General features: G+C 36.5%; 1 protein-coding gene and 1 pseudogene across 1 annotated transcript; one reads left to right on the plus strand and one right to left on the minus strand.

The window, feature by feature from the left end:
• The first annotated feature begins 303 nt into the window (after positions 1 to 303).
• Positions 304 to 15,320, plus strand: LOC142540918 (uncharacterized). The gene is made up of 27 exons (XM_075647389.1): positions 304 to 474; positions 589 to 701; positions 1,012 to 1,128; positions 1,354 to 1,500; positions 1,593 to 1,946; positions 2,050 to 2,198; positions 2,363 to 2,484; positions 2,596 to 2,687; positions 3,158 to 3,392; positions 3,518 to 3,575; positions 4,079 to 4,227; positions 4,338 to 4,408; positions 4,496 to 4,669; positions 4,842 to 4,913; positions 6,404 to 6,505; positions 6,581 to 6,670; positions 7,337 to 7,412; positions 7,536 to 7,629; positions 7,711 to 7,780; positions 7,860 to 8,039; positions 8,621 to 8,743; positions 8,835 to 8,918; positions 13,674 to 13,858; positions 13,946 to 14,084; positions 14,164 to 14,223; positions 14,628 to 14,732; positions 14,818 to 15,320. Exons 6-27 carry the CDS (start codon positions 2,098 to 2,100, stop codon positions 14,929 to 14,931), a joined length of 2,496 nt encoding a protein of 831 aa, XP_075503504.1. The 5' UTR covers positions 304 to 474; positions 589 to 701; positions 1,012 to 1,128; positions 1,354 to 1,500; positions 1,593 to 1,946; positions 2,050 to 2,097; the 3' UTR covers positions 14,932 to 15,320.
• Positions 15,321 to 15,808: 488 nt separating this feature from the next.
• LOC142540919 (UPF0235 protein At5g63440-like) lies at positions 15,809 to 20,834 on the minus strand (annotated as a pseudogene).
• Between the last annotated feature and the right edge of the window lie 1,350 nt (positions 20,835 to 22,184).

The following is a 22,184-nucleotide window of genomic DNA, read 5'->3' on the forward strand; positions in this document are numbered from 1 at the left end:
ATATATATATATATATATACGTACACGCACACTCTATAACCATATCGCATTCAAGAAGAGAGGCAGCGGAGATGGTGTCGACCCGGCGAAGTGGATCTCTGCCGTCGAATAACAAGAGATCATCTTCAGGGTCCGATGATAACAACAAGCCTTCTTCTCCGAAACGTCAAAAGGCACTTTTCTGTTACTTTCTCTTTCTGATTTTTTATGTTTGAGCTGGACAAGATTAGCTTGTTATTTTGTTATTGCTCGATTATTCCGTGTGGAATTGATTTTGAATGATTTTTGGCTTTTTGGAGTAGGGTGAGAGCAGCAGCAAAAAAAATAATAGTATAAATGATGATAATTGGAAGGTAGCAGAGTTGGAGCCGGCCGGGAATCCTAGGGAAATAAGCTCCACTGATCCGGTCGAACGCCAGGCGGCCACCGTTCCAGCTGTGTCCGTCTCGGTGTCCACTCATGTGGTTGCTGAAGGCTAGTATATGTGAATTATTTGTTTAAGTTTTGGGGAAACTTACTTTCTGATTTTGTTGCATGAATGTAGAATGTTGAAATTTGGTGAATTTTCTGTGATTTTTCGAAATTCAGGGGCTGTGGCAGCTGTAGCGGATAAGCCGAGGAGCTCGTTCACTTCGTGGAAGAAACATCTAAGTTTCGAAACAACCACGCCTTGGTGCCGCCTTCTCACCCAATCCTCTCTGGTGACTTTTTTCCCTTTGAACTGTAATCTTTTTAAATTGCTTGGTATGAACTGGAGTTCTTGGACTGCATTTTTTGAATTTGGTAAAGTGGTTAGACCTCTCACGTAGTCCCTCAGATGATTTCTATCTTTTCTTTTTTCAGTCTTTATTATTTTCAATCTCTTTTGAGTGGAGTTCTTGGTGTACGTTAGTTGAAGTTTGTCCCTTGGACAAAGCTGAAGATACTATTTTTATCATCTGATAATTATGAAATATTTAGGGATTTCAAATTAAAGGAATGATTGAATAACAACAATGTATCTGTTTGCAGAACCCAACCGTTTCCGTGTACACAACCAATTTCTTAGTTGGCTCAAGCAAACAGGCGAATCTATTGATCCGTGATCAAACCATCAGTGCAATCTTGTGTTCAATAAGACTCACCCAGGTAATGCTTGTAAACAAAACTCAAAAAATGGAATGATTTTTCGTCTTTAAATTATTTTCTTTTGTATCTGTTTCTCTAAATGAAGATGATACCTGCATTGCTAAAATAGGTGGCCCTACTTGCGGTTCTTCACTTGCAATGTGTGTGTGAAATATTCTGAGGCATTTGGTATCTTCAATTTTCTTTTTTGCTTATTTATTTATTTTTTTTGTGGAAAATGATCAGCGTGATGATAAACCTGTTGCGGTACTTGAGAGTCGAGGAAGCAAAGCATGTGTGCAAGTGAATGGTAAAACAATCAAGAAAAATTCTAGTTGTGATCTCAATTCAGGGGATGAAGTGGTTTTCGGCTTTCTTGGAACCCATGCATATGTATCCTCGATATATTTTTTAACAATGATTATTTGATTTTCTTTTCTACCTCACATTATTTCACGTGGAGTCCTCAATGTGTATCCATATAGATTTTCCAGCGGCTACCTTATGAATACATAATCAAGAGGCCCCCACCAGATGTTCAGGCTAATGTAGGAAAGCTGATTCATGTTGAAAGACGAGCAGGAGATGCATCTGCTGTGGCTGGTGCTTCAATTTTGGCATCCCTTTCTAACCCACGGCAAGATTTATCACGGCTTAAGCCTACATCTCAGGCCAGTGGTAAAAATTACAGAGTGAGTGAACTACCTTCCTCCCCCACTGTTAATGAGGATGAGCTTGATGGCCAAGAAGTTAACTCAGCTACAAACTTAGGAAGTGAAGCAGCTGTTGATGTTGGGGCTGCCAACAAGTTTGATGACAGTATAGAACCTGGCTTAGAGGCAAGAAGCAATGGTGGCCAAGCTGAACATTTTCTTTCACTATGAAATTTCATGTTATTAGATTTATCATGACTTAGGATTAGACAAAACTTTTGTGTGACAGGATGAAAGAGACTGGGTTAGGGATCCGATTCTGGCATCAGTATCTGGCATGTGCACACGAACTTCAGCATTTAGAGAAAGCATAATTGCTTCGATTCTACATGGGAGACAGCTAGAAGTTTCATTTGATAATTTCCCTTACTATTTGTGGTAGTGCTATGCAACTTTAATTCAAAATTTTTGAGGATTTGAAACTGGAGTCTATATTCACCCCATCATCCTCTATTGATTATCTGGCATAGACTTTATAGTAAGCATAAAAAACGCATGTTATCACAGAATTATTATCACTCACATATTTAATTAACTTGCAGTGAGAATACAAAAAATGTTCTAGTTGCGGCTTCATATATACACCTGAAGCACAAGGATCAAGTTAAATTTACATCCGAGCTTCCTACTCTGAATCCGAGAATTTTGCTTTCTGGTCCTGCAGGTCTCCAATTAGTTTCACATTAGTATTTGTTAACCAGTAGGCCAATCTTCTTTATGTTGTTTCGAAAGATTTAATTTAAAGCATGCAATATATTTTTACTTGTATTTTCAGGGTCTGATATCTACCAAGAAATGTTGGTAAAGGCGCTAGCTCATTTTTTGGGGGCTAAATTGGTTATCTTTGACAGCCATTCATTTTTGGGAGTAAGTTATTGACCATTTCAATTTCATTTTTTAGACGTGTTCCCTGTTTGTGTTTTCTATGTTTTGGTAAATAAAATTGGCATCTTGTACTTGTGTATGCTTATACTTTAAACCCAAAAAAGAAAAGGGAAAAAAAAACCTATACTTGTAATGGTGTTCTATAACTGCATCTTTTAGTTTTTTTTCTTGCATAGTAATTGATTAAGAAAGTGTCTCTCCAAGTTATCTTTATCCCTTATTTAATGTTTCAAACAAAAAATGAAACCCATTATAGAACAGTTTTTCAAGGAATGCATGTGAAAATAAGCTATTTGAAGTAGGATGAACGTCATTTTTTAGGTTATGAAGCTGTTTATTGGTCTTTTGATTTTTATATTGAAGTATTGAACCATATTTTTAAATATCTAATAAATAGGCTAAAATATAATAAGCAGATGCAGTGTCATATATGGATTATCCATTTGTTTTAGGGTTCTTCCAAGGATGCTGAGACTCTGAAAGAGGGAGTCAATGCAGAAAAAGTGTGCAATACGAGCAATGAAGTTTCTAGATCTACAGTGTTTGGTAAGGACATTGGACTTACATCTGGTGAAGCATACATCGCTAATTCACTGAGTTCTCCACTTGGCTCTGACCCGTTGAAAATGGAAACTGATGCCATACCCAATTCAGTGAATGCTGCTAAGAACTCTACTGTCAAATTAGGTGAGCAGCATTGTAATTAGTGTGGTTTAATTGTTTGTCTGCTCGCAGTCTAGTTTTGGAACAACCCTTGTCATAGTTTCTTTTATCTTTGATCCCTTGTGTCTGATTGTTGCAAATTGATTTAGGCGACAGAGTTAAATTCATTGGTGTACCGACTGGTGGAGTATATTCAAGTTCTACTAGGTAATAACAATATCCCATGCCTTGCTTTCTTTACAGTCCTTGTGTCATAGAAACAGTTTGGTATTTATTACTAGATTTGGCTTATTGGCTTCTGGTAGAATGAGATTTCCTCTGGTGGTAACTGGTTGTGAATCACAGAGCTCTCATAATATTAAATGGGGAATACAAATGGGCTCTTCATTGGGTGTTTGATTTGAAAATTTCGTTGTTTTCTGTCATCGAGAACAATAATTATGAAGTGATTTTACAATTAGACCATATATATTTGGGTAAACCTTACATGCCCAATATGCTCATTAGTTCTCACTCAGTATGACTTGTTTTTAATATAAGATCTAGAATGTAGCATGCAGTTTTAAATGTTACGGTCCTGTATACATGTCTTCTCTAACTTAGATTTCACCATGGTTTGCATTTTTCTGCGCCTTATTTACCAAAAAGTTCGAATCGTTCTGATGTGTATGTGTGGTTATGAAATAACATCTTTTTATCTCAACTTTTAGGGGACCAACTCCTGGAATGCGAGGGAAGGTTCTCTTGTCTTTTGAAGATAACCCTATGTCAAAAATTGGTGTAAGATTTGACAGACTCGTTGCAGATGGGGTTGATTTTGGAGGTCTTTGTGATAATGGTCATGGATTCTTCTGCCATGGTGATTCCGGCTTGATAAAATCTCTACTTTATTTCTTTCAGCGTTGTAATATATGAAATTCAGAGTTTGCTTTATTCCTCACACATACAATATTCTTTTTTTCCATATAGCTAATGAACTTCGCTTGGATACCTCTGGCATTGAGGATATGGACAAGTTATTTATTAACACTATGTTTGAGGTGTGATTGCCTTTCTGTTTAAAATCACCAGGTTTACATTGAAATGGTTACTTAATATCACCCAATTTTATTCTTCCCATTCGCCAGACTGTATTTGAAGAGAGCAGGGATTCCCCTTTCATTTTGTTTATTAAAGATGCGGAGAAGTCCATGGCAGGAAGTTCAGAATCATATGCTATTTTTAAGAACAAGCTTGAGAAGCTCCCCGATAATGTTGTAGTTATTGGAACACACATTCAACCTGACAATTCTAAGGAAAAGGTAGAAATCTTGACATATCCATCCGTATACATTCTTTACATATTCTGCTTCATTGGTTATTCCGATCAAGCTGCATGGGTTGACATATATAGATTATTGACATTAAGTATAAGTCAAAATCTCAATACATATACTTTGGGATTCATTGTAAATCCAGTTTTCTCTTCTGCAGTCTCACCCTGGCGGTTTGCTTTTCACGAAGTTCGGCAGCCACCAGACTGCGTTGCTTGACTTGACTTTCCCTGTAAGAATCTATTGATAAATTACTGTCTAGATTGCCTTTGTATTATTCAGTTGTTTAGGAGGATACAATCTGTTTCATCTTTAGCCATGAAGCATGTATTTGTGCCTCAGAAAGTTAGGGCTTTGCTAGTTTGTCTTATTTTACAACCTTTCTAGCATTTTCAAGCTGTCTTACATTTATATGGGCTTTATGCTTACCTTGAAACTCTTCCATCTCAATGAATTTATGTGTCCATCATCCTTATTTGTAACAAACTTTCTTATATATCTTCAAGCTAGATTATGAATAATGTGAGATATAGAAATTGTGTTTTTTTCCCTTTAATTCAAACCTCTTACGTACCGGGCAGTAAATGACGCTAGCGAATTCTTGAATTATATGTGCATGTATATGTAAGTATTTATGCATGCACATGAGGGTGCCCACAGACTTGTTATGGAAGGCGAGCGCCTGGCTGTGCCTAGGCGACAGGCGCAGCCAGGCGCACCCATAACCCAGGCACACGACATTAAACAAGTGCGCGCCTGAGGTGCGCCTCTGCAGAAAGGCGCGTGCCTGTGCGCTATTGTATTATATGATGCGATTCAATATATATAACTCAAGCCCAACAAAATTTAAAGCCCAATAACAAACAAAAGCCCTGTTTAATGTTTTAAAAAGCCCTACAATCTGCATGTGCGTTCTTTTCCTTAGCGGTCTGTGAAATTCTTTCTGTGTATTTAATTGAAATCGTATAAAATATTTTATATATGTTGAATTTTAAAATTTGTGTCAAATGCGTTTTACTTCGATAAAGCGTGCGCTTCGCCTCGAGCCTCAGGCCCCAAGACACCCTCGCGCTTTAGTGCGCCTTGGGCCCCAAATAACTACCAAATACAATTAGCTAGAGTATCAACTCCTTCTCGAAGGAACTATAACTACTCCCCTTTAAACAGCTAATGCCAACAAAGAGAATTACAACAAGAAAAGGAGCATTCCCGATGTTGAGAAGTCTCTAATCTATTGTCCTATAACAAGATTGATAATGCAGGAGGGACAAATTGGATTAGAGCCCATTGTTATGGGATTTTTAAAGCTTTACAGCAGCAGTTTGAGGATTTAAACCAGTGCACTTTGACTTGAACTTTGAGCTACCTATTGAGTCAGGTTGACCAACTCCTCTAAAAACGGAACCTATAGACTACCACGAAAGGAAGCAATAATAAATTGTGTAATTTAAAGTCCTACAATAATTACTCAATATTAACTTTTCATCTCGGGATTACCTTGAATGAATTATTCTTTGTTATGAAAAGTACTCTGGCTCAAGATTTTTTCTTTGTTGGTTCTCATTTTATAGCTGGTATATCCTAGTTTCTTGTGTTTAGGTGGCAAACATTGTTCCAGATAAAGATTATTTCTTGTGTTATGGGATAGTGTACCAGCTCTCAGAATTCTCAATTCATCACATGTTTTACTGCCCTCATATGATGCGGACTTGATTATTCCAGGATAGTTTTGGGAGGCTGAATGATAGAGCTAAGGATGTTACCAAGTCAACTAAGCTTTTGTCCAAACTATTTCCTAATAAAGTAACAATTCACTTGCCCCAGGTTTGTTGCTGGAATTCTTTTTTCATAATTGTTTTGGCAAACTAAATTGCATAATGATGCTGATCAACATCTCAGGATGAAGATCATCTGGTTAGTTGGAAGCGTCAATTAGATCAAGATTCTGAAACCCTGAAAGTGAAAGCAAATTTGCATAATTTACGAAGTGTGAGTTTTCTTTTCATCGTGAAAGCGACCCACGTAATTTTCATTTATCTATGATTGTTATAGGCTTGCAAATATTTTGATTACACTTCATGAGGCAGATCTCCTTTTGATTAACATATGTAGTTTCTTCTTTATATATCACCATTCATACTTTTTCGATGTTTATAATAGAAATGATACAAATTATAGTAACCTGCCCTCATTAAATTGAATATCTAACCTGAACGCACAAAGAGGCAGAGTACATTAACACCCGCACTTATACGGTGAATGACCGGCGATTACAAGATTTAAGAATTAAGATTAGCACTTTTTCCACCCAAAAAATAGTTGGAAAAAAAATGTGAATTGGTCTCTGCTTACTGTCTGGCATTTGTGTTTGTTGTTTTTAACTTCATTCCCGTGCAGTTTCTTTGGAGATAAGAGGGAAAGATGGGATGTGTGTGTTCATTCATATAATTAAAATGTGAAGAAGGATATTATAGTGAATGTTGTTTATTATCAGTGATGACAGTACGTCATGCAAGTTTCACTAAAGTGATGGGCTTTGCATACTGATAAGGCTTGATTATTCAAGAATCATTCTCTTATCATTCCAACTTAAACCAGCTTTACAGTACGAGGCAGCCATTTCATTTGACTTTTGCTTTGTATTTTAATATACAGGTCCTAAACCGTAATGGTTTGGGGTGTGATGGATTAGAAACTTTAAGCATCAAAGATCAATCACTTACAAATGAGAGTATGTGTTTCTTTTGCACATCTTTGTCAGATATTAGCTTTGTTTTACTTTATTACTTCCATGTGAAATGATATAAAACTTGTGAACATGAGAAGATGACATAGTTTTTGTAATGCTTTGAAGGTGCGGAAAAGGTTGTTGGATGGGCTTTAAGTCATCATTTGATGACGAACCCTAAAGCTGAAGCAGATGCTAGACTTGTTTTATCTACAGAGAGGTAATCGAAAGAAGCCACTTTCTATTTTGCAAAATATCAATCAATTGTCAGAACTAAACTAATAAGACACTCTTGTTGCAGCATTCAATATGGCATTGGAATTTTACAATCCTTAATGAATGAAGCCAAGAATCTAAAGAAGTCCCTCAAGGTGATACTTCGTTGCTTGACACCACACTCATTTGTGGTTGATTTGTGAATATGCGTATCTTCAATTTGAATTTTCCCAGGATGTTGTCACTGAAAATGAATTCGAGAAGAGGCTTCTAGCAGATGTAATCCCACCTAGTGATATTGGAGTGACATTTGATGATATAGGAGCACTGGAAAATGTGAAAGACACGTTGAAGGAGTTGGTGATGCTTCCTTTACAGAGGCCAGAACTTTTCTGCAAGGGTCAACTCACCAAGGTGACATTTTATTCCTTTTAATGGGGTTGTTCCCTTGATGCAAGAAAGAGATTTTGGGCGAAGGAACTAGTGTGTATTTCCACAATATTTACTATTTCAGTATCCGTTTCCGTTAAGTTTGTTTTCGTTTTTCTTGAATTATTATATCACCTTTCCTATGTATCTTGTAACTTCTCCTTATTGTAAATACATGAGACCCATTTTTGTGGTTAGTGGGACTATTTTCTGTGCCGATCATGGTACTATTTTCCCTTCCATTTTATTCAGAATTTTTTTGTTTAGAATATATATCTCTTTTTGTTCAGAATTTTCCTTGGTAAGGATGAAAGATTGTAATTTTGCTTGTTTTGTTTATCACCTCATAAAAATGATTTGTTTAAACTAGGTTCTAACAATTGCTCATAATCCTGTACCCGTTTAAATTAAGATGAGATGTCTTTCAATCTACCGATGTGCATTCAAGTTCACTCTCTGAGATTTAGTCTTTTTTGGCAGTACCCGACTGGTTGGATATTTAAGTATTATTGTGGCTAGCTTGCACTCTTTGTGTTAAGAACCTCCAAATCTATTCTCTCATGCAGCCTTGCAAGGGTATACTTTTATTTGGGCCCCCTGGAACAGGAAAAACCATGCTTGCTAAAGCTGTGGCCACTGAAGCTGGTGCTAACTTCATTAACATTTCAATGTCCAGCATAACGTCAAAGGTTATTCTATAAAAGGCTCAACTTCACTTTTATAAGATTTTGCCGATGTCATAATGTTCTCATGTTGCACCACCGTTCTTTGTATTTGCAGTGGTTTGGTGAGGGTGAGAAATATGTCAAGGCTGTCTTCTCACTGGCCAGCAAAATCGCTCCAAGTGTTATATTTGTTGATGAAGTATGCCATTTCACTCTACATTATGATGTGTTTTCTCCTTGCTATTTTCTACATTATGCGCTTGGGACAAGCCAATTAGAGCTTAATCACCCAAAAAATTTGTTATTCTTGTTAAGAATTATGGTCCCATTTTTAATTACCGAAAGCGATAAAAAAAACGAAAAATGAACACAAGAACATACAAGATTTATAATGGTTCAGTGTCGATGTGAGAGCTATGTCCACTTGTCACCGCTGCACATTGCCACTATAATGAAACCAAGAAAACAAATAGAATTTTTTTACAAGAACATGTCCTCTCTCAGAACTATGTTCTTGTCACTCTCTGTCTTTCTATGTGTATATGAATTATAACACAATGACATCTACCAACAAATATAAATATTATTAGGGATACAGTAATATGTGCAAAAGACATAAAATACCCTTAAACAAATAATTGGGCTCCACACGTGTTAAAAATCTCCCACTTGGAGACTAATCCACCATCGTCAACCATTTCCACCTGCAGCGGCTCATTCCTCGGTAGAGAAGTCCAATTAAAGTTGCACATAACTCCAATTTTTCAACCGTCACAGTCTTCGTCAACATATCAGTTGGGTTACGACTTACTTCAATCTTCTCAAGAGCTTGAATTCCATCATGCACGCTGATTTTATGAGCTGATATGGAACCTGTATATGCTTTGGCCTAACATGATAAATAGGATTTTTTGCAAATGAATTGCACTAATACTGTCACAATATAACAAACTCCTTTCATATCTCTGACCCAGCTCTTCCAAAAAAGACAACCAGATCATTTATTTACTAGTCTCTGTTACTGCAACATACTATGCCTCAGTTGTGGAAAGTGTAACTATCTTTTGCAATTTCGAAACCCAACTAATTGCAGTACCACCCTAAGAGTAGAAAATCCATTAGTACTCTTTTTACATAGCCATGTCGGTATCAACATATCCATGCAAGCCACTCCGATTTTCTTAAGCATAAAGCGGAATCTTCAGCACTGCTCAAATATCTGAGAATTTTCCAACGCCTCCCAATACTGTTTCTTGGATTACTCATAAATCGGCTTACAACTTCCACCACATGTGTTATGTCTGGTCTAGTACATATCATCGAATGCATGAGACAACCAATAACATAAGCATATGGTACCTTCTCCGTGTAGGCTCACTCCTCACACGAAGGTGACTTATCCTTGGATAGACGAAAGTGATCAGCTAAAGGTGTGTTCACTGGCTTTGCTCAATCCATGTAAAATCCACGAAGCACTTTCTTCACATATTCTTCCTCCCGGGGATTTGTTTTGCATAATCAAATAGTTCATTGCAAACTCTTCCGACATTTCCTTTTTCAACTTATCGATCTCTAGCAGACTAGCTCCGACAATCAACACCGACAATCAACACGTCATCAACATATAGTAGTAAAATATATGAGAGCTATCAAACCTTTTTATGTAACAACATGATCTACCTGACATCTCAAAAAACCATTACTGCTCATAAGATTGTCAAACCTTTTATACCACTGTCACGACACTTATTTCAAATCGTACAAACTCTTTTGAAGTTTGCACACTATTTTTTCATTTTCTTTTACATCAAACCTCGTGGCTGCTGCATGTAAATTTCTTCCTTTCAAGTCACCTTTCTGAAGATGCAAATTTTCTTCCACCAATTCAAGAATAGTTCTGATTGTGGTTAGTTTAACCATAGTAGAGAAAATCTCGGTGTAATCGACTTCTTCTTTCTGCTGAAAACCTTTCACCGCCAATTTTGCTTTATACGCATGCTACCGTCATGCTTTTCTTTTATTCGGTAACCCATTTATTCTGCAATGCTTTCTTCCCGTGTTCTAACTCTTCTAACTGTCATGTTTGATTAGACATAAAAAAATCCATCTGATCACGCATGACTAACTCCCGCTTGATTGATTCAGCAACCTGCATTCCTTCCTCATAACTTTCCGGTTCACCTCTATCAGTCAACAATGTAATTGAGGGACGAAGAGAATCTCACTGGTGGCCTAGAAATTTTAGATGATGTCCACGATTCCGGCATATGAGTAGTGGTGAGTCGGGAGTATATTTTCTTCATTAATTGGAGCATCTCATTGCCATCCATTCACTGGAAAATCCTTCAACTGAACTAACTCAAGATTGTTTACTTCAGAATTTGCATTTTCTGTATGTTTACCAAGTCTGTCTTTGTTCAACACCTACTCATTGAAAATTACATTTTGGTCATCCAGAAATGATAGTCTAACTCAGTATCACCATAGCCAATAAAGAAACATTTATTAGACTTTGGATCAAGTTTACTTCTAGCAGAAACATAACATGAACATAAAAGAGAACCAAACAATTTCAGAAAAGAATATACCTTTTTGTCGCTCCAAACCTCCTCTTGTATGCTGTAATTTAGAGGCACATATGCACCCCTATTAATCAAATAAGTTGTGTTAATTGCATCATCCCAAAATGCCTTAGACAATCCTGCATGAATCCGCGTTCTCTTTGCACGCTCATTCATGATCTTATTCATCCTTTCAGCCACACAGTTTTGTTGAGGATTTCCAGGAATAATTTTCATCATCTTTATCTCATTCTCAGCACAATACTGCTTAAATCCATGAGCTATGCATTCACTTCCATTATCAGATTTTAGACACTTCACTTTTAAATTTGTCTCATTTTGTACCCTGATTTTTCACTTTTTAAAAGTATCAAACACATCTAATTTTTTTTTTTCGGAAAATAAACTTATACTTTCCTGGTACAATCATTAATGAATGTCACATAATATTTAGATCATCCAAGCACATGTGAAGTCCCCCAAATATCAGTATCCATCAACTCCAATTTCATTCTCTCATATCTTTCCCGGATTTAGAGAAATCGACTTTTTTTCTACTTTCCAAGAACAAACTTTCACATAACTGAAGATCAACAAATTTCAGTTATGGTATTTTCCCACTCGATACAAGCATCTTCATCCCCTTTTCATTCATATGTCTGAGTCTGCAATGCCACAAATCTGTCTTGACACATCCGTTAGCAACAACAATCATATCTCTGCAACTGGAAGTCATATAAAGAGTATCAACTTTTTTGCTATGTGCAACAACCATAGATCCTTTTGTAATCTTCCACGTACCACCACAAAACGTGATATTATGCCCTTCATCATAAAGTTGTCTCACCGAAATTAATTTCGCATCAAATTCGGTACATATCTTACCTTTTGTATTTTCCACATAGCCCGTTTGACATCTTGAAACGAATCTCCAATTCCCACAATATCCAGAAGTTCTCCATATCATCCAAATATACTTTTCCATAATTTCCAGTAACATAATTTTCGATAATTTTATGTTGAGTAGTGTGAAAAGACGCACCTGAATCCAAAATCCATGAATCAACAGGACTGTCAACAGACAAAAATAGTTCATCATGAATCTCATCCGTTTCCACGTTTGCAGCGTTGCCCTTGCCTTTGTCCTTCTTTGGTGTCGTACAATTCTTTTTTTATTTTGGCCTTATCCCTCACGGTTCTACACTCTCAGATTTATGCCAGATTTGGAATTACTTTTACCTTTCATTGATTGTGATCTGCCTCTATTTCGACTAGGATTTATGTCATTCAGTTTGCCTCAGCCTTCAATATTGAAGGCAAAACTCGATGTCGCAGCTTAACCAGAATCAATTATGCGAACCTTTTCTACAAGATTATTATCTGTGACATCATTGAGTTTCAGTTTTTCACTGCCAACAGAATTACTAACCTCAGCCCGCAATTGTTCTCAATTCTTTGGTTGAGACGCCAAATGTATCAAGGCTAGAACTTCATAATCAAAATTAATATCAACGGACAGTTGTGTTAAACTCGTTTAGATGTGATGCCACAGAAGCTCCTTAAGTCATCATCTAATTAAAAAGCTTTTTCATGAGAAATACTTTATTATTTGCAGAAGGCTTCTCGTACATATCTAAAATAACCTTAATCAGACCCGAAGTCGATTTCTCCTTTGCAACGTTACGAGCCACATTTTTCGACAGTGTCGATCGAATAACACCCAACACCTGTCTATCAAGGAAATTTCGTTCATCGTTTGACAACTTTTTTGGTTTCTTCCCTGCAAGCTGTTGATGCAGTTTTTTACCATACAGATATACTTCGATTTGCATCCTCCAGAAGCAAAACCGTTCCCATCAAATTTTCCAATCCCATGTCAAACTTTATTCGCTAGCATTGCTTTCAAATTGAACCTCACGTGCTCTGATACCAGTTGTTAGGAACTATAGTCAAGTTTTAATTGCCGAAAGCGAGAAAGAAGACGAAAGATTAATATAAGAACACACAAGATTTATAGTGGTACACTCTTGATGTTTGCTATGTCCACTTGTGAACGCTGTAAATTTCCACTATAATGAAACTAAGAAACAAAATAGAATTTTTTTACAAAAACACGTCTCCTCTCAGATATATTTTTTTGTCACTCTACGTCTTTCTTTGTGTATGTGAATTCTATATTAGTGATAAATTCAGGGTAAGATAAAATATTATGACAAAAATATGAAGAGTATCATAACTCGAGCTCGATTAGTTGGATGCTGAAAGCGGGGACTTGAGCTCGACCCAATGTTGTGTTTGAGCTGCTTAAAATTCTGTCAAAACCAAGCCCCATCGGAGCTCACAAGACACATTAGCGTTTAGCCTGACTGCTGTGCTTTTTCCTTCTTTTGTAGGTAGATAGCATGCTGGGGCGAAGGGAAAACCCTGGAGAACACGAGGCCATGCGTAAAATGAAAAATGAGTTCATGGTGAATTGGGATGGGCTGCGAACAAAAGACACAGAGCGTGTTTTGGTACTTGCTGCAACAAACAGGCCTTTTGACCTAGATGAAGCTGTAATAAGGCGGCTGCCACGTAGGTAAAGACAAGACCAAAAATGTCTTCGAGAAGTTTGATCTTGAACACAAAATGTTTGATGATTGCACTTATATTGTGTTGTCTATAGATTGATGGTCAACTTACCAGATGCTGCTAATAGAGCAAAAATCCTAAGAGTGATACTAGCTAAAGAGGACTTGTCTGCTGACATGGATTTGGATTCAGTAGCAAGTATGACAGATGGTTATTCTGGAAGTGATCTGAAGGTTGGGTCTTAAGGCTTAAGTTGTGAATTATTTGTAGGTGCAGAGCTCTACTCAAGTTAACTTCTGTGTTTTGTTTCAGAATTTGTGTGTCACAGCTGCACATCGCCCAATTAGAGAGATTTTGGAAAAAGAGAAAAAGGTATCTTCTCCTTAATTTATATCACGTAGATCGGAAAATTAAACTGAGTGGCATCTATTTTCCGTTTCCGGTTTTTACAGTTGCAAGTGTGCCGCACAAATCATGACTTGTCGGGGCTGTCATTCTTGTAAATGGCCATCCCGAGCTTTTTAGCATGTTTCCTTTATTGTATCATCTGATTGAATTATTTGTGGGAAAATCAAGGTAAATTTAGTATCCATTCTGGATTTTAATCATCTTATTCTTGATATATTCTGGTGGCTTTGTTTCTTCCTTTACCATTCCTATATTGGAGAAAATGTTTGTCACAGAGATGTTATCAAGTAGGTTTTCTGAAGAGATTACCTTTGTTTTTTTCTTTTTTGGAACTTCTATCCTCATCTAACTGTTATGGTAAATATCAGGAGCAAGCCGCTGCTCTTGCTCAAGGGAGGATTCCACCAGCTTTAAGTGGGAGTGCTGATATTCGCCCCCTAAATATAGATGACTTCAGATTTGCTCACGAAAGGGTGAGAAAAAATCACACGAAATCTGTTACTTTCTATCACCTACTTGTCCCTTGTTCTAAATTTATCTATTTTTCATTCGACCTAGGTCTGTGCAAGTGTTTCGTCGGAGTCGATAAACATGACAGAGCTTCGTCAGTGGAATGAACTTTATGGTGAAGGAGGCTCAAGACGGAAGAAATCCCTCAGCTACTTCATGTAAAGGTTTGCATATGGACAATTTGTTCTTCCCTTCTCATTGCCCGTCTTCTCCACCCATTCCAGATCCAACTTCTCCATTGGATATGCATGAGAAAATTCACAGCATTGTACAATGAAGTATAGGTTTCTATCGTATGCTCGTGTTCTAATTTATGAGATGATGTAAGGTTAGAATAGCCTCCCCAAGTGAAAATTGTGGCTACTCTGGCTTTGTTTTGTACCCCATCTCCCTCTTCTGTCAAATAGAAAATGTCAGGCAGGATTCAGTTTTAAGTTATTGCGACACCGCAAGAATTAGTCGGATCTTGTGCATATATGTTTAATTTCACCCTTTCATTGTTTTAATTGTTGCTAACTTGTACTAATAAGAAAACATAGTCTCTTTCATTTCCGACCTTGATTTCAACTGTCCTCGTGGGGATGCTTCAGTGTTGGCCAAAATCAAAACCTTACATTCGAGTAGCACAGTATAAAATTTTGAGCTGGACTGCTGGGGTGCTTCAGTGTTGGCCAAAGTCAAAACTAAGGTTTTGACACTCACCGATTCGGCAATCAAATTGTGCGAAGTTGGAAAAGAACTCCCTTCTGTCACTATTTTAAATTTTTTTTTAAATGTCATATGTTTAAGCATTTACTCCACGTAAGATTTAATTACATACACTAGCTTTGTGAAATCCAACAATTGTTTAAAAGCTCACGTGATTGTTAAAATGTTCTCGTAGAAAAAATGAGACTCGAGCATACATATCCTCATATTTTCAAGTCTTAAGCACATGTATCTTTATCCATACGTGTTTTTTGGGGTATGTGTTTCGAGATTTCTCAGTGCTATTGCACATAATTGACACCTCCATATAATTATAGTTTGATTTGAACAATTTAATAAAGTAATCAAGAGAAAATTATTTAGAAACTAAATATTCCTAAAAAAACAAACAGCTATGGTAAGGGGCCCTGCCCTATAGGCGATCAACAAATAGTGAACAATAATGCTACATATTCGAAGCTGGAGAAAATTTGCATCATAATCATATATATTTGAGGGTAATAAAATACACGTTAAGAAAAGTATGTCTAGGTTGCGCAGCTTCAAGGAGGTTCTCATATACTTGCCTGGCGCTCGAATCCTCCACCTGTTTAACCAATGAATAGCGTCATGTGATCAATAGAATACAACAAAATCGGGGGAAATTGCAAAGGAAATATGTTGATACTTATTTGGACAAAACAAAGATTCAAGATCAGCAAAAGTAAGATTTTGGGCGCGGCGCGGCGCATTTTTAAATCACAAAGTAAAATGGCAGTGTCAGAAAATTTTAGTCTAGTGAGAAAAAAAGAGGCTAAGACAAGCTAACAACAATTATAGTATATGAGAAAAATGTCGGAGAGTGGATCGGCTAAAATAAATAAAGTCAGGATAGAATCAGCAAAGTCAAATCACTGCACAGGCAAGGAATTAGCTTGGAGAAAATATCAGTCAGGAGAAGAGTCTCTACTGGTTTTGAAGACAAGCTGTGTAGGAGGTGATATTATCTCTAATGTCTCACAGTGCTTTTATTAAAGTCGGATATACTTTGGAAAGCCAGAGGCAGAAAGTTTTTCATCAAGTTTATGACGGATATCAAGGCTATGACGACAGATATTCAATTACCAAAATTCAAATGTTTACCATTGACTTCCCCTATAAAAGAATTTGAAGATTGCAGACGAAAGAACAACTAAACGATTCAAAAAGCTTACATCTGAGAAAATTTTCATACTCTATCATTTGTGTTGGATTTGTTGAGTCAAGCATTCATCAACTGTAAAGATGTTAGATTTGTGGATGTAGAATATAGTAGATTTATGGTCTGTAGTGTCAGTTGTGATTGTAAAGAGTTTGAAATAATCAAAGGATTACACACCTTCAGAACTTAATAAATCTTTGTCTTCTTACATACTGCACTTTATGTATGTCCATTCACGGTCCTTGTTCATTTGATCTCCCTATTGAGAGTTGCTCAAGCCTTCTACATTTACCGCCTACAGCTCTATTTAAACCTAGAAAGTCTTAACTGGCTTTGTACAGAGATAAATTTTTTCATAAGACAGTGAACCCATCAACCTCTAGAGCTGTAATATCTCTTAACTAGGACCCACAAAGCATGATATAAGTTGCTTCCTGGCCTCCTGGGGATATCTGAAAAGATGCAAGCCACACGTACAATAGAGTGACCACAATGCAACGGACAAAAATGACACTGCCATTTAGTAACTTGCATTTGATATCAATTATCACAATTTTCCTAACTCTAATGGTGAATCCAACAGGCCGGAAAGAGGACAGCAGTTCTCCACCTGAAGGAAAAATTCTCAGATTTATTGCATAATTTTTTATGAAGTCATTTTTCGCCCCTCTCCAGTTTTATTTTAGCTTATTACAAAATGATTTGAATACTACGGTTTTCTTTTTTGAGTACATACAAGGGGGAGGGGATCTATCCTGGGTTGCCAACTATTCTGGAGTCTGGACTAGGGTGGTGAGACCACGTGGCTAAGCCCCGGTCTGGAATACTATGGTTTAAGTTACCCTCTTAGTCCAACTTTCTGGCCTTTGGGGAAGGACAACACCGCCATACTCTTCACTTCTGGACTCATCTCTCATAGACTACGCATGATTGTACAGTAGTTACTACTAGTTTCTGGGCAATCAAGGCAGTAGTCATTCATGAGTTATAGACATTATTTCTATTTCCATTTTCCGGGATTCTAAGAAATATGCGTGTTACACATATATCAAGCATAACAATTTGGCTTAATTCTTGGGCTCAGGAAGAAAAAAAGAAAAAAAAATGAAACCAAATAAACTAAATCAACAAATCAAGTTTGATATAGAGCAAAAGGGCAGCCTATTATTCCAATAAAACATAAAGTTTAAAGAATGAAATTTAAGCACCAAACTTACCACGAGGAGCTTTGATTTATTATTCCACCCTCTTTGGAGGGTCATCTGGCTCAATTTCAAACGTAATATACCTATTTTAAAGAATTATTGTCACGTCAGTATGGATATTTTGTTTCAGAGATTGTAACAGTGGCTGTGATTGATGATTATACATTAAATAACTAATCTGAGTACCTTTCCCATATATTCTAAAAGCTCGTTGTTAGCTTCTCCTCGGGCCGCACAACAGTAATTCGAACATCATCAGCATTCACTCCTGAAATTATGAAAGAAACAAGGTTGTTAGCAAAGAGATACATATTCTGAACTATCACACATTGTCAAAATTCAAATTTGTATCTGGAAAACAGGTGACCGATTTACACGAAAGTAAAACAAGGAACATGGTGCTTTTCCCACATGTCACAGATCCATATTGTGGGAAATGCAGTAAACAGATTATTAGATGGTCAAACTTTCCTATTTGAAAAAGTTCTGAACCACCACCAAAACACGTTTTTTCGTAAAAATGTTCTTGAACACAGCCGAAGATTAAACAAAAATGATTTCTCGATAATGAGTCTAATGGCAATTGCTTTCATAAATTACTGATACTTATTTGCGTTGTACAAAAGGATTACATACACTACCATAACATAGTAACCTTATGAAATATGAAGAGTATCAAAAACATTTCAATGGAGCAAAAACCTTAGAAGCAAAATAAAAATAAAAATTTATAAGCAACACACATACACATGTGAATTAAAATGCTGGAAATTCAGCTACTAAACAAATTAAATGGTGGAAAATAAAAGAAAGGAAGCCTCACAAGTTCATGTTCCAAAGTGGGGTTATCATAATTTCTTCAAGACGATTTAAAGTTTCACTTCTTAACTTTCCAACACTATCCAGGAAATACTAGCTTGCAGACTGAAGCATTATTCTGATGCATCGTAGAAACCATTTCTAACACAATCCATCCAGCCACCTACACGGCTACACTATAAGGTTATCATCATTTAAAAGGAAATTTTTCTCATGCCTTGTCAGGTTGTGTGAGAGAAAAAATACTTGAGACAAGCACCTCAACCTGGACAAGCTAGATAATTCCTTTGTTTTCAAACTTTCGTATAATCCTTATCTTATTGGCTTCTAATTTCTATGAACTGTAAGAGCTAATGTTCCATCAACCAATAATGGACCAACTGGTAGAAGCAATTTATGCTGATCACTGATCTAATAAAAAGCCTATACGATTGTAAGTTACTACAGAAGTTCTTCAACACGCAAAAAGGTACTTGTGATCCAATTTTTTAAGTATCCTGATATCAAGCGAAACAAAATACTGAAAAGAAAATTGAAAAATGTGCATCCAAAGGCACTGCTAGTTCACATTGCCTCGCACAATAAACTTTGAAAAGAAAATTGAATAATTAAAAAATCTGATCCCTAGAAATTGAACATTTACATAAGTACTTATAAAAAAAACTGCAGCATTAGAGCCAGTTGACTGCTGGATTACTTGTGATTGCTCAGCGTTGTGAACGGTCTTCCACTTCAATAGCCACCTGAACAAGGCTGCCCTCTAATTGCGATATGCAGGGTGGAACAGGAGCATCCTAAACCATATGACAGACAGACAGAGAGAGTAAATTATATTCCACCAAAAACAGTTATCTAACAGGGAGAGTTCAGTATGTAAGGCTCCAGAGTGTATGCCATAGCAATAATGAATGGCAGTGAGAGTAGTCTAACTAACCACCAAATATTATAACACGTGCAGAAAAAAGAACGAGGAGGATCTTGAGATCTCAAGATAATTACGTATTTACAAAATACTGTCTCAATTCATCCTATTTCATCAGATCCGGGGTGTGATAGGGTTCTGAAGGATGAACCGGATATGGACAGTTCCAATAAGATTTCATTCTTGAACAAAAATCCATTTTTTTATTTATTTCATCTATTCCATGACCGGAACAGGGGAGGATACACGTTACACCGCGATTTTGAATCAGAAGAGAGATTTCAACTAAAGAGAAACTTACGATAATAAGAAGTCCAACTTTACCATGTTACCTGTGGATTAGTTTCAGCAGCAATTGTACTTAGTGCACCATCAACAACATATATGAAGGAAACAGATGTCACATCTTCTTCAGCACGATAGCAAACAAGCAGCTCACAACCCACACAATTCATTCGAAACTACTTCTCCACTTTCCCTTCACCACTGAATATAATAGATCCACCACAATTCAGACGAAGTGAGATAAATTTATCTCCATTTACAAATTATAACTGTTGCTAAAAAACTCTCAGAAGTATCACAGCAATATGGAATGTAAATGCTCATGATAACTTCACCAGAAAATGGCTAACAAAAGTTACCGCTTCAGAAGAACCTTTCGTGCTTCACTAGTGTTCAGCCTCGCCAGATGCTTCTTCCTGTCCAAGACATAAGCTTTGTCCGTATTTCTTTTGGGCATTTTCTGCAATTGTGTATCTATAAAATATTGTAGTAAGGACGTATAAAAACTTTTAATTAATATTTTACAAGAGCTAAAAACAACTGAAGCATAACCAGAGACCAGAATTAAAATATAAAGCAGAAAAAAACCGAATAGATCCAATGAAATCAATAAAAATCTGAAACAAGGCAAAAAGTCACTCTAACTGAAATTCAATTTTCAGTAACTACACCAGCGGATTACGAATTAACATCTCATTGTCATTTTAACATCAACTTGTTCAATGTCACTCTCTGAAAATGAATTTTGAGAATCATGAAGTCCCGGCGACACAAGCGACGGATGAAGAAATCGATTACCAGTGATGAGAACATGATAACTGCGATGCTTGCAGTAGTAGACGAAGAGATCGGAATCAGGACCTTCCGGCAAAGCATCCTCGCTTGAGTATGTATGCGTCGTTCGCTTCGGCATTTCCCTCCCTCTCTCTCTCTCTCTCAACTTCAATTTGTTTTTTTTGTTTGTAATTAAATGAAAGGTATTATATATGATGTAATATATTATTATTAAATTTGGATATACGAATTTTATTTTGCAGAGCAATCAATTTCAAATTTCGGAAATGCATCATAAATTATTTCAAGGTGTACTTGACATTGATTAGAAACAATATAATATAAAATAAAATAATTTTCAAACGAAAATAAATTAAAATTCATAACATTTAAGCTACGTTTGGTATGTATGATGAAATAAGTAAATGATTAGTAATTAGAGTAATTAAAAAATGAGATATATGGATTAATAGTATGGTGGGATAAATAATATGGTGTTTGGTATGATTTTAAAATGATGGATTAATTTTACAAATTTTATTGTAATGATCAAAATACCCCAAAGGACATATAGTAATTGAGATAATTGTGCTTCTTGTTCGGAACAATTTTTCAGACATGGATAAGTAATGGGTAAGTATTTATTTTACTAAAATACCCTTTCAACTTCAAATCTGGGGTACAAATTTGACGCACGAGATTTTCTTCCTGAACCCAAATTCTAACCCTTACGTCCTCTGTTGGTGGAACACTCTCTTTCCGATTTCTGATTTCATCACCGTGGGTTCGCACAATTATATGGACTGACGACGACTGAGAAGGTGAATTTCTTGCACACGAACTGCTAAAATGTTTTGTGCATACCTCAATTTCATTTTTCTTCCACCAATTACACTTGTCATACGATTACAGGTTTTTTTTGTTATATAACGGAATCGTTGTTGTGCATCGTTTTGTTTAGGTTCGTTCAACGGTGATTCGAATGTTGTCAATGTATTGACCAGTTTTCAAACTGACGTCCGTGAAGATTACCAGCTACTTGTATAACCTACTTAATCGAAGAGATGGTGATGTCAACGTATGGCCCATATTTTTTTCAACAAACCAAATGTTTTTTCAATTACGTTCCGAGCTTGAAAGTGTTTCCAATTGAACAACTCCTTGTAATCTTGTGGACTGCAAGCACGATTGCCCCAAGCATCGCGATGATACCTAACACGACGATACGACATCAAGAAACCCTCAACATTTGCATATTCATTATCACATAGATAATAACAACCTGCGTTTTGGTAACATCAATAATTAAGACGTTGACAAATCTTTGTAACCAAATCATTAGTTGAAACTCTTGCTACAAAACGAAAAAAGAAATCGAATCTTCACAAATACAGATATAACCTCGTGGAACTCTCAATGAATCATCCCTGTTTAGCGCATCTCTTAAAACTCGAGCATCTGTGGCAGATCCCTCCCAGCCCGTCAGAGCGTAGATGAAATTCATATTGCGGTCACATACCCC

Source organism: Primulina tabacum, chromosome 3 (genome assembly GCF_025594145.1).
Source record: "Primulina tabacum isolate GXHZ01 chromosome 3, ASM2559414v2, whole genome shotgun sequence".
In the NCBI taxonomy this organism is placed as follows: Eukaryota; Viridiplantae; Streptophyta; class Magnoliopsida; order Lamiales; family Gesneriaceae; genus Primulina; species Primulina tabacum.

Excerpts from the sequence above, each read along its gene's own strand:
- LOC142540918 (XM_075647389.1), top strand. The coding sequence starts at position 2,098 with ATGTGCACACGAACTTCAGCATTTAGAGAAAGCATAATTGCTTCGATT. Across the intron at positions 6,671-7,336 it reads ATTTGCATAATTTACGAAGT|GTCCTAAACCGTAATGGTTT; the intron begins GTGAGTTTTCTT and ends TTTAATATACAG. Across the intron at positions 14,085-14,163 it reads ATTCTGGAAGTGATCTGAAG|AATTTGTGTGTCACAGCTGC; the intron begins GTTGGGTCTTAA and ends GTTTTGTTTCAG.